The sequence below is a fragment of the Lissotriton helveticus genome, chromosome 7 (assembly GCF_964261635.1).
Source record: "Lissotriton helveticus chromosome 7, aLisHel1.1, whole genome shotgun sequence".
Classification (NCBI taxonomy): Eukaryota; Metazoa; Chordata; class Amphibia; order Caudata; family Salamandridae; genus Lissotriton; species Lissotriton helveticus.
This window is the reverse complement of record NC_136068.1, coordinates 19,142,964-19,155,531: the sequence shown is the minus strand read 5'-3', so window position 1 is coordinate 19,155,531 and position 12,568 is coordinate 19,142,964. Positions and strand designations below refer to the sequence as shown.

Sequence of the window (12,568 nt, the reverse complement as noted above, 5' to 3'; positions counted from 1 at the left end):
CAACAAGGTTATCCTGAGAAAATCATCCGCACCACTAAAAAGAGAGCACGGAACCAAAACTGAGGCACTGCTGGAGGACAACAAAAACGAGGACAACACCATTCCTCTTACATGTGTGACCACAAACAATCCAGTCTCAAACAGAGTAGCCAAAATAATCTGCAAGAACTGGCGCATCCTCAACACAGGTGCACTCAAATGGGAACAGCCACTGTTCTCGTACAAAAGAGCGGGCAGCCCGAAAGACCGACTAGTATCCACCCGCCCAAGAAAATCCCACACCCCTATGGACAACACTGTCCTTAATGCATGGGGTTTACCCAACATAGTGGGTCATTACCCATGCAGGAATTGTTGCATCTGCCATCTAACCAGAGCCACAAAGACACTTGACCTCGAGGAGGGCAAAACATGGCACCTAAGGAAACACACAAACTGTAGCTCAACACATGTAGTGTACTTAATTGAATGCCCCTGCAACCTTCGTTACATCGGAATAACCAGCAGAAAAATCAAGCCGTAAATGCAAGCCACTTTCTCACAGACGTCACCGCCCGTTTCACTACCGATATTTACCCCATTGTGTATGGACATGGCGCTCATCCAGTCACAAGATTAGTGTGCAAATATGAGAAGCTTTCAATATTAACCCCTTGGGTGCTGCAGACGGCACCTAGCCATTTGACGTCACGGTGGGTGGGTGCGGAGGACAGCCGGGGAGCGTCCGAACCCCACTCATTCTTCCTTTCGCCCGCATAGCGCGAAAATTCGTCCAGCGCGCATGGGGTTAAATGTCTTTGTTTGTTTTGTTTGTCGCTTTTTCTCAACAGGTTGTGAGCAAATAGAAGAACAAGTCCTCCCACATTAATTGCATCTTAGCGTGTGAGACAACACTTATGGTCAAACAAACCACACCTGACCATCACCTATTCGCCTTACACACAAGTCATGATGAAAGCCAGCATACATAGTAGTCTGGCTGAAACATGTAGACCTAATTATTTTACAGGATGCCGGAGACATAATTGCACCTCCTCATATATCCGCCTTGTTGTTTTTAACACTGCCAAGGGCTCATAATTAAAATCCTTTTGTCATACGGGATCCATCGGACAGTTTTTAACTCGCACTCATTCACATCATTTCACTCTCACAACACCAAACCAGCTCCGCTGTAGTCTGGTGTTAAAGCACACCCAGGGTGCACTTTGCCCCTTGGGTGGGACCCGATGGTGAAGCATGCCACCAACTTGGTTGGTGGGTGAGGGTCTTCATAAAGAACAAAAGGCTTTTCTTTCAGACATGGACCTCTAGCTTCGACTAATGAGCTAATTCTCATTGATACTTACTAATCAAGTACGGGTACACCATAGTCACATGGTTGACTTAAGGGTACCCTAATGACTCATGGCTCAAGTAAGGTTACACCAGTGTCACACAGCTGAGGTAAGGGTACACAATCTTCACATGGGTGAGGTAAGGGTACATCATCTTCATACTTCTTTAGTAAGAGTACACAATCATCACATGTCTGGGGTAAGTGTACACCATTGTCAAACGGCTGAGTTAAGGCTATGCAATCATCACACCACTGAGGTAAGGGTACACTATTGCCACACGGCTGAGGTAAGGGTACAACATCGTCAACCGTCTTAGGTAAGAGTACATCATCATCATCATCACACAGCTGAGATAATGGTACGCTATTGTCACATGGCTGATATAAGGGTACACCATCGTCACATGGCTGAGGTAAGTGTGTACCATTGTCACACGGCTGAGGTAAGGATACACCATCGTCAGGTGACTGAGGTAAGGGTACACCTTCGCCACACGGCTGAGGTAATTGTACTCCATCGCCACACGGCTGAGGTAAGGGTACACCATGGTCACATGGCTGAGGTAAGGTACGCCATCACAGTATTTTGGGTGCATGCAAGTCTGGATTATAGTTATTGCCTTAAATAATGTTACAAGAAAAGGAACAAGCTTCAAGAAATGCTCAAAGTGAATGACTGTGAATTTCAGCGACATTAGCCACTTGTTTATCCTCTCAAATGAGCGGTGTTAGCCCTCCAGTAAGGGAATCTGACTATAGGTGAATGGCAGAAAAGATATCCAGGGCTGCTGTCGTTACACTGAGGGGCCCCTCCCAGTCCAGTCTAGGTGGTGCCAGAGAAGCCTGCTCACACCCAGTGGGACTTACATCTCTTCAGAACATGTGGAGTACTGGAGAAGCAGCTTCCATGTTGTGTAGAATTCACGTGGATCCGTTTGAACTGGTTACTTTTGGCGCCTTTAATCAGTGTTATGGAATTTCCATTCATCTGGATAAGATGACTGAAGTCTCAGGAGAAAGTCCTGCTCATTTAAGGACTTTCCCTCAAAATGGTATAGTCACTGGAACTGGGGGGACATTTTTGGAAAGCCCTCTTCCTACTTTATTCACGTTATTTGCATGTGAGTTTGAGAACATTTAATATCTTTTATTAATGTTTTAATATGGGAATGTTTTGATTACTTTATAGTGTTTGATCTTTTGATTGAATTTACTTTGTTTTTGTTATATTGGTCTTATTATATTTTTGACTTTGTACTTAACTTTGTGTGGACCATGAAGGTTTTTTATTTCTTTACTGTATTGCCTTCTCAATAGCTGTTAAACTTCTGCTTTGCTGCGTGTGCCCCACTATGAATGTTAAGCCAGAGATACCTCCCAGGATCCAGTGTTCACTGCTCTCTGTAAGGCTGTGTCCTCTCTACACCACATTCTAACACCTGCAGCTCACCCTTCGTGTGACGTCCATCTGTCTCAGTAGTGTCCTGTGATGATTATCTCTCATCTCTCTCCCTTTAGGTACGCAGCTGCGAGAAATTCTCCTGAGATGGCACCCAACGACAGTAAGTAGAGAAATGGGACACATTAAAAAAATTGGGCCTCTTCAGTTTCTGCACAGGGAGCTCCAAGAGCTCAGATATGTTTTCAGAAAGGACACTCCATCTGCTGAATCTTTGCCTTTTTGGGGTCTTATATATTAACCTAAATCTGGCCATGCAAAGCTATGTTTAGAGCTTGTGGTCTAACTTCAGTACGATGTTAATCCTACACTCTTACCAGGGCAAGTTCATATCTAAGTTTCTTTATTGTCAGCAAAACAGAAGTGACTGTGATGACATGTATAGTGCTTCAAAGCTTTGGAGAGGCATCAAAGCTCATTATCAGGCTGGTGCTACACTATAGAGTGAACAAGTTCATTGTGTTGTGTTTGCAGAGTAGTAGGGCTCCATGGGTGCAGAGGTCAATGTTTGAAGACTCTTGTCTGCTCTTTTGCTGGAGCAGATGGTGAGCTGCATAATTCTAGTCTGTAACTTCCCAATAGTCCAACACTAGGCTTCTCAGCCAAAATCCGTGCATCAAACGTTTCTCTAAGCACAGACATTCCAGTCATCAGTTGTCCGTATATTGTTATTTTCATGAAACAGCCTAAGAAAGAGTCATGACAGTCACAATCCAGAAGGACAAGGTTTACTAGGAGAGATGAAACATAGACAGGTGCCTCGTGATGGTGCCCGGATAGACCTTCTTCCCCTGACCCACTCACCCCTGACCACACCACACTCTCACACTGTTTCAAACTCTGGCCAGCAAACAGGTTCACAGAACAAAAAATGAATTTGTTGCTTGATCCTCATTTAGCGCAATGACGTCTACATGAGATGCTAGAAGCCTCAGGTATCTCCTCCCTCAGGCTCCAAGCCCCTTATATCCCATCCTCTTACATCACTTGCCCACTTGCACTAGCAGCGAAGGTAACATATTTGTTCGACCATCCTTTTTTACCTCATTCCCACCCTCTTAAAGACAAGCACAACTGGTTTACATTGCTAGAGAACGGAGGAGCCATTGTTTACAGAGAAGCTGCTAGTCTGAGTCAAGTCCATTCATAAGGTGCCTAACCCCCTAAGTATTCAGGCTCTGATACAGTTTCCAATCTCAAATCTTACTAGAACAGAAACATTTTAAGTTTTTCTGGAGCCCTTTAAGCATGAAACATTCCTTAATTCCAACTTTAGGCCATTCCACCATGTCACCTGTACACTTTGTAGCTACTTGCCAGCTATCGCTGTCAGGTCAAGTCAGAGGAACTTATTAAGTGCACATATCACCATAGGTTCTCATGGCGCTAGCGGAAACTCCGTGGGGACTGACTGTTGGAGTAGCGGAAATTATGGTTGGTTGAATAGCAAGGTTTTTAGATTTTTTCGAAAAAGCTTGAGGTCCATGATGGAAAGGAGATGAGATGGCAGTTTGTTCCAAAATGCAGGTGCGAGAAAGGAAAAAGATTGGCCGCCGCTTCTAGCAGGGCGGATTCTACGAGGGTCAAGAAGACGTTTAGAACTGGACCTAAGCGTCCTACTTGGTTGATACCAACCAAGTTTCTTAGCCAAGTAACTTGGCCCGGTTTCACACATACTCCTATGAAGAAGACAAAGGATTTTAAAGCGACAACGCTTTTTTATCGGGAGCAAATGGAGGATCTTCAAACTAGGCACTGATGGAGCTCTTGCAGGAAGGTGTAACACTAGTCTATCCACTGTGTTCTGCAAGACTTGAAGCCTGGAGTAGTGCTCCTCATTTCTCCAGTATTAGGGGTGTCTTTCATAGATTCACATGCTTGAATAATTCCTCGTCGTCGAAGTGGGACATAAAATAGTAGTAAGAAATATATATACATAAAAAAAATTTTTTTAAATAAATATTACCTACTGGCGATAGCCAGTAGGTATATATAGTTAGGATTGTTTTCCATAGGGAAATCGCAACATTCTATTGGGAATAACTTTGGCGCCGGTTGAGGAATCTTCCTGAAATTTTCCTTAACTTTGCCTCGCGGCGCTCCGGTCCTTCCCTGAAAGTTTGGGGGGGATCCGTCAAGCGGGGGCCGAGATAAAAGGGGGGTCCCAAAACGTGTTTTCCCCATGTTAATTTCCATAGGGCGGTTGGACTCACTTTTAGCCCGAACGGCTGAATGGTTTTCCGCCAAACTTGGCAAAATTGTAGGGACTGGTAGCCCGATGTGCCTTTGCTATGTGTCAAGATATATGCTCCAGTGGTTTTTACGAAAATTAACTTTGAAAAAATATATATTGGGCTACATTGGGCTATATATATGTTAGAGCCCAAATGTAGCCCAATGTAGCCCAATGTAGCCCAAAGATGGCCACCAGAGACAAAAAAAACAAATGTAGCCCAAATGTCAGCCAGATATAGCCCAACTATAGCCCAATGCCAGAATGTCCCAGAGTGTTCTAAAGAACAACTAGAGCGCTAACAGTCTTACTCATGACAAAAGTATGGCACACCTAAATTCACTGAAAAAAACATAGGTTTCAGGCCTTATATAGTTAGGAATTAGGCACAAGAAAGCAGAAAAACAAACGTGTAGAACACAAAAAGGGGGCAGGGTAGAAATACCCTGACCCCTTAGGGCTGCTCAGGTGGTCCCACTAGGATATTAATATATTTAAACGTTATCCGCAAATAGAATTAGCATTTAAAAAACCTTTGAAATTCACTGAAAAAACCATAGGTTTCAGGCCTTGTATAGTTAGGAATTAGCATTTAAAAAACCTTTGCAATTCACTGAAAAAACCATAGGCTTCAGGCCTTATATAGTTAGGAATTAGCATTTAAAAAACCTTGCGAATTCGCTGAAAAAAACCATAGGTTTCAGGCCTTATATAGTTAGGAATTAGCATTTAAAAAACCTTTGAAATTCACTGAAAAAAACATAGGTTTCAGGCCTTATATAGTTAGGAATTAGCATTTAAAAAAACCTTTGAAATTCACTGAAAAAAGCATAGGTTTCAGGAGTTATATAGTTAGGAATTAGCTTTTAAAAAACCTTTGAAATTCACTCAAAAAACTATAAGTTTTAGTGGTGTTATAGTTAGCTGGACATTTTACTCATACAAAACCATTGAAATTGCTCCTATATAGTTAGTTGTACTAACTATATTTCGCGCACCCGCAATCCACTGCTGATGATGTCACATATTAGATCATTCATGACATGGTCAGTGACATCACTGATTACATCTCAAATGACATCACTGATGACATCACTGATGACATCATCCACGTGACAATCACATACACCTTTTCATACACTATTACAATTTTTCATCACTCTTTGTAAAATACAGAGTATCCTATTTAAATCCATTGTCACAGCAATACAAGTATCTAAAAATCCACTCAGTGATTCATAGATGTATACACACATCTAATCACTTACCTATGGATTCACTCATACATGCTGTCAATGAACAATAGAACACTATCACAAATACTTATACATCTATATCGACATTAAACAACAGCACGCATCCTATTCACATATGAAGTCATCCTACTCACTTATGCAAACAATGGATCATACTTACATATTTACTTAGCAAAACACTTATACAAACACCACTTCTTCTATTCATTTAGATAGTAAGTCATACTTAGTGAATTATAAAATCATTATTACAAGTATACAGTTATCCATACAGTCACTCACACAATCATTGTGTCTTATGTATACTTATTTATATACAACAACTGACACATACACTGCCTTTTATTTTTCTAGTTTGTTGAACATGTACCATTGAGAAATATATTTGCTCATCACCACACCCATAAAGAGATTCACTCACCCAAACAACTGTTAGAACATGTAGTTTTAACTTCATATATCTACTGAATCAACTATTCACACATCTTTGGACAGTCACACACCCCCCACCGAACCACACACACTTTCACACTCCCATACAAATACTCAGTTAACTAATCAATAACTAATATAGACTTTCACATAGCTAGTAACCAACTGTAGAATCAGTTTACACAACAACTGACAAAGTGATACAGATATTTACACAGTTTAGTCACTATCCACTATATTTAGTGAGACATTATAAATTGGTCAAGTAAACAGTCAATTACACTGCTACTAAATCCTCCATCCAAATATTTATTTATATATATCCACTTATTCTTCAATGCAAATTGCTATATATATAATGCATATTTAAATAACGAAGCAAACCACATTCACTGGATGATGTCATCAGTGATGTCATCAGTGATGTCATTTGAGAAGTCATCAGTGATGTCACTGACCATGTCATGAATGATCTATGTGACATCATCATCAGTGGATTGCAATTTCAATGGTTTTGTATGAGTAAAATGTCCAGCTAACTATAACACCACTAAAACTTATAGTTTTTTGAGTGAATTTCAAAGGTTTTTTAAAAGCTAATTCCTAACTATATAACTCCTGAAACCTATGGTTTTTTCAGTGAATTTCAAAGGTTTTTTTAAATGCTAATTCCTAACTATATAAGGCCTGAAACCTATGTTTTTTTCTGTGAATATATATATATATATATATATATATATATATATATATATATATATATATATATATTCACTGAAAAAACCATAGGTTATAGACCATATATAGTTAGGAATTAGCATTTAAAAAACCTTATTTTACTCACACAAAACCATTGAAATTCCATATATAGTTAGTTGCACTAACTATATATCGCGCACCCGCAATCCACTGCTGATGATGTCACATATTACATCATTCATGACATGGTCAGTGACATCACTGATGACATCACTGATGACATCTCAAATGACATCACTGATGACATGACTGATAACAACATCCAGTGATTTTGTGTTTCTGTAAAGTTTAAATATGTCTTACATATTGAAGAATGAGTGGATGTGTAAGTGTCTGGACGAAGGATTTAGTAGGTGCATGACTGACTGTATGACTGAGTGATTAAATGTGTCTCACTGAGTGCATGGGTTAGTGACTAAACTGTCTTAATTTGTGCATCATTATGTCTGTTGTTCTGTAAACTGCTGCATGTGTTGATCAGTAGCTATATGAGTAACTATATGGGTTATTGATTGATTGTCCAAGTATTTGTATGGGAGACTGAGTGTGTGTGTGGCTGGCTGGGAGGTGTGTGACTCTGTGCAGATCAATGTGTACTTATATCAATGATTGTATAACAAGGTAAGTATGTGTTAGTATATGTTTGAAAATATAAGGTGCTCTATGTTTAACTGTATAGACAAGAAAATGGAAGTGTGATTGATTCTTTACAGGACTGACTAGGTGTGTGAGTAACTCCATGGATGAGTGGCAGAGTGTGAGTGTCTGTATAGGTGTATGAGTGCATATGATAGTGTTGTAAAGATGAGTGATTGTATGTATGAATGATTGTATGGGTGAATGAGTGAATGTGTGTGTAGACGTAGGAATCAGTGAGTACATATGTAGTAACTAGTATTGGTGTGTCAATGGTTTCAAAAATTATACTCTGTATTTAACACTGGGTGAAACAGAGTTTATATTAAAATATGAGGAGATGCATTGTATTGTCACATGAATGATATCATCAGTGATGTGGTCATTGATGTCAAATGAGATGTCATCAGTGATGTCATCAGTGATGTCATTTGAGATGTCATCAGTGATGTCATCAGTGATGTCACTGACCATGTCATGAATGATGTAATATGTGACATCATCAGCAGTGGATTGCGGGTGCGCGATATATAGTTAGTGCAACTAACTATATATGGAATTTCAATGGTTTTGTGTGAGTAAAATAAGGTTTTTTAAATGCTAATTCCTAACTATATATGGTCTATAACCTATGGTTTTTTCAGTGAATTTTCAAGGTTTTGTAAATGCTAATTCCTAACTATATATGATCTATAACCTATGGTTATTTCAGTGAATTTCAATGGTTTTTTAATAGCAAATATCATAAGCTGTCGAATGTCAAGTACGTGGTAAGTGAAAACATTTTCGTGTTTATGCACACTGATCTGCTTTGAATGGTGCCCCCCCCCCCTCATTTCTATTAGGAGTACTCTCTCTTTGCACATAGTGAAGGGTAGTTAACGCAGGCCTTTGCCCCCGTTGTAATACGTCGTGCCTGCTTCTCTCTCCATTTGATTGATTGTTATCCAAGTATTTACTGTTTTAGAATTGGTTCTCTTTGGTTCATTCTCTATTTACAAACAAACACAGAGTCGCAATACTCTGTTTAGTCTTTGCAGATAGCGAAAAATCGTGTAAAAAAAAAAAGAAAAGGAATCGAGCAAAATCAGTAGGCCACTAACGGGATCTCTTTTTGAACTCGCTAAAATAGAAACATTAGGAACAACCCCTCATGACAAATACAAAACTAGTGAAATGAACTGAACTCCACACAATGATGGCTGCAAAACAGCTCGGCTCCGCCACCCAACCCGCCCAAAATAACGATAAAGAGCGGCTGCCTTGATTGGTTGCGGTCTGCCACGACGGAGCTACAAAATGGTACTGCTCTCATGCTAACCCCAGCTTCAGTCTGAAACATCCAGAAACACTGTAGACTACCAATTCGATCAGTTCCGGTAGCGCCCCAATGTAACCCGGTAGAGAAGAACTAGCCCTCCCCTCTTTGACTGATGGTTCTTGTTGCCTGTCCCTTCTGTTGTCATTTAACAGAACTATTTAGCCTGCTGAAAGGGGTTGTGTTCCGACCGCTGGTTGGTGGAGACATTTTGACTATATTCTGGACCTGCGTTGTCGCGTAATGCGTCATATGACGCGCCGCGTTAGCGCATCCGGAAGTCATCCGGGGCGCGCAGCGCGTAACGTAAGCATAACAAGTCATGTGACTTGTTAATAAAACTTTTCATTGGTTCATTTGACTTTTCTTATTCTAATGATGAAAGGCTTGGTCATATGACCTAAAAATTACGCTTTTTATTACTTCCGAACATTATTTTTTCTTAAATATATGTTATAATGTTCCAGGCTAATGTACTTTCCCGGAAAATTTACAACTGTCCTGCAAGTAAAATATATTCTTTTTTCGAGAAAAAGAGCGTTTCTTCGTCCCATGACGGAGCCGTTGAGCAAAAGAGGGTCGACCTGCTGTCTTAGTCGCCGATACGCCTGAATATGAGATTCTTATCGATCACTTTATGTTGCAGGAATAGAAAACACAACAGCCCTTGACCATTTATCTTTACTGCGTTCCTTCGTATTATACCTTTTACCCTTCATGTAATTGGTCTGCTTTATTTCACTTGCCTTTTAATGATTCTAAAACAGTGACTATTATTAAAAACTTTACCAATGTATATACTACTACCATGTTTTCTTTTAAAAACCTTTATTGTGAAAATTTCATTATACAAATACGAGCCTATAACCACGTGGGCCTGCCACGGAGCAAACTGTAATCGTATATGATGAGTAGACATTTACACTGTAGAGGAACGTAACGGGCGGGCCATTAGGTTGCAAGAACTAAGGTGTCTAACAGTTACGGAATCGGTGGACGTACATTTTATAATTAAAATACGACAGGGCCAGTTACAATAAAATTATCTAGATATACATTTGCGGGCAAGTACCATGGGTGACGTTAATTCGAACTTTCAATAGTACAGTAATCAATAACACATCAGAACTTAATATCAATAGGGATGTCGAAATATTCAATCAATTCTCGTCCCCGCCCGCCATGTGCTTCAAAACTGCATACGTATCTCGTGATTTCAAGGTTCTGCAACCAGTACACAACAAGGAGTTACGAGTCCCATTTATTCCGGCGCCATTTTGGGCGAGGACGGGCAGGTCCAGGATATAGTCAAAATGTCTCTACCAACCATCGACTATGATGATGTTCATATGCTGTATTTATTAGAGTAACACTCATCTGTCCACACGAAATTAATTTGCCACAATCTAAACATGTCATTTTAATCTTTCCAAAGTTCTTCTAAATATTTGGGACCGTTTCCCTTGCCTCTGATGCTGTCAGTGCCACTTCTTTGATGAATGTACTAGCAGGTCAGGGGTTCTCCTCCAAATCTCTCTTTTATGCAGCACTATAATTAATTGGTGCCACCTCTCCATATGACAATGCATGGTATAGTTACCATAACTATATTTTTTTTCGGTTCCTCTGGAGAGTTCATCGTGGCAGATGAAGCGTGTAACGTACTGGGCATTTACCTTTTTTTGCATGTACAGGAAAGGAAAAAAAAATCAAGCGTCCGAGTTCTAAGGTGTCCCAGGGCCATTTTAGTGGACCAGGCCCAAATCCAAAGAACAGGCCGCCATTTTGAGAGTCCTGTTGCAGTCGCCTGTCGCTGTAGCATCAAGAGCAGCCGAAACTCAGCTGAATGGCAACTGAAACGGTAAAGGGGCGCCCCACTACAGCAGACGAGCCTCCACCTAGGAAGGCCCGTTCACGCCGCCTCCCCCCCCCCCCTTCGGGCACCCCACGCCGTTATTCGGAGCAGTATTGTAGGATGGCCACACCAGTGCGGCAACTTGCTAGACATCACCTCGGTGGTAACCGAATCTCAACGCCTTGTGGTGTCTTCTATTCAGAAAACATTGTTATGCTGCCTTCGACCTATTCGCCGCAAGTGCGCACACAACTCAACTGCATAGCTTGCTAGACACCACCTCGGTGCCATCCGGATCTTGGAATCTCAGCGCCTTTTGGTGTCTTCTCTTCAGAAAATATTGTTGCGCTGCCTTTGGCCCCATTCGCACATCGGTCCGCTACTGACGCCATCTCACAGGCTAATGAGGCGCCCCACGCCGACTTTCAGCATTGTAGGATGACCACACCAGTACAGCAACTTGCTAGACATCACCTCGGTGCCATCCGGATCTCGGCGCCCCACTGCAGATGAAGTGCCTCTCAACTATGAAACCACCACGGTGACATCCAGATCTTGGCGCGTTGTGCTGCCTTCGGCCTATTCGCACATCGGTCCGCTACTGACGCCATCTCACAGGCTAATGGGGCGCCCCACGCCGAGTTTCAGCATTGTAGGATGACCACACCAGTACAGCAACTTGCTAGACATCACCTCGGTGCCATCCAGATCTCGGCGCCCCACTGCAGATGAAGTGCCTCTCAACTATGAAACCACCACGGTGACATCCGGATCTTGGCGCGTTGTGCTGCCTTCGGCCTATTCGCACATCGGTCCGCTACTGACGCCATCTCACAGGCTAATGGGGCGCCCCACGCCGAGTTTCAGCATTGTAGGATGACCACACCAGTACAGCAACTTGCTAGACATCACCTCGGTGCCATCCGGATCTCGGCGCCCCACTGCAGATGAAGTGCCTCTCAACTATGAAATCACCACGGTGACATCCGGATCTTGGCGCGTTGTGCTGCCTTCGGCCTATTCGCACATCGGTCCGCTACTGACGCCATCTCACAGACTAATGGGGCGCCCCACGCCGAGTTTCAGCATTGTAGGATGACCACACCACTGCACCTTACTAGACACCACCTCGGTGCCATCCGGATCTTGGCATCTCAGCGCCTTGTGGTGTCTTCTATTCAGAAAATATTCTTGCGCTACCTTTGCCCCATTCACACATCGGTCCGCTACTGACGCCATCTCACAGGCTAATAGGGCGCCCCACGCCGAGTTTCAGCATTGTAG

The 12,568-nt window shown here is 41.9% G+C and overlaps 1 protein-coding gene across 3 annotated transcripts in view; it reads left to right on the top strand.

The window, feature by feature from the left end:
- The window catches only part of LOC144766580 (cell adhesion molecule CEACAM8-like), a 160,573-nt gene that overhangs the window by 79,863 nt on the left and 68,142 nt on the right, over positions 1 to 12,568 (top strand). For all 3 annotated transcript variants that reach the window (XR_013597848.1, XR_013597847.1, XM_078650377.1), the window contains exon 4: positions 2,858 to 2,901. Coding sequence is in view for 1 of the 3 variants with exons in the window: in XM_078650377.1 (XP_078506503.1) it covers positions 2,858 to 2,901 (44 nt within the window). In the remaining 2 variants the exon portion in view is untranslated. The remainder of the gene's footprint in view (positions 1 to 2,857; positions 2,902 to 12,568) is intronic.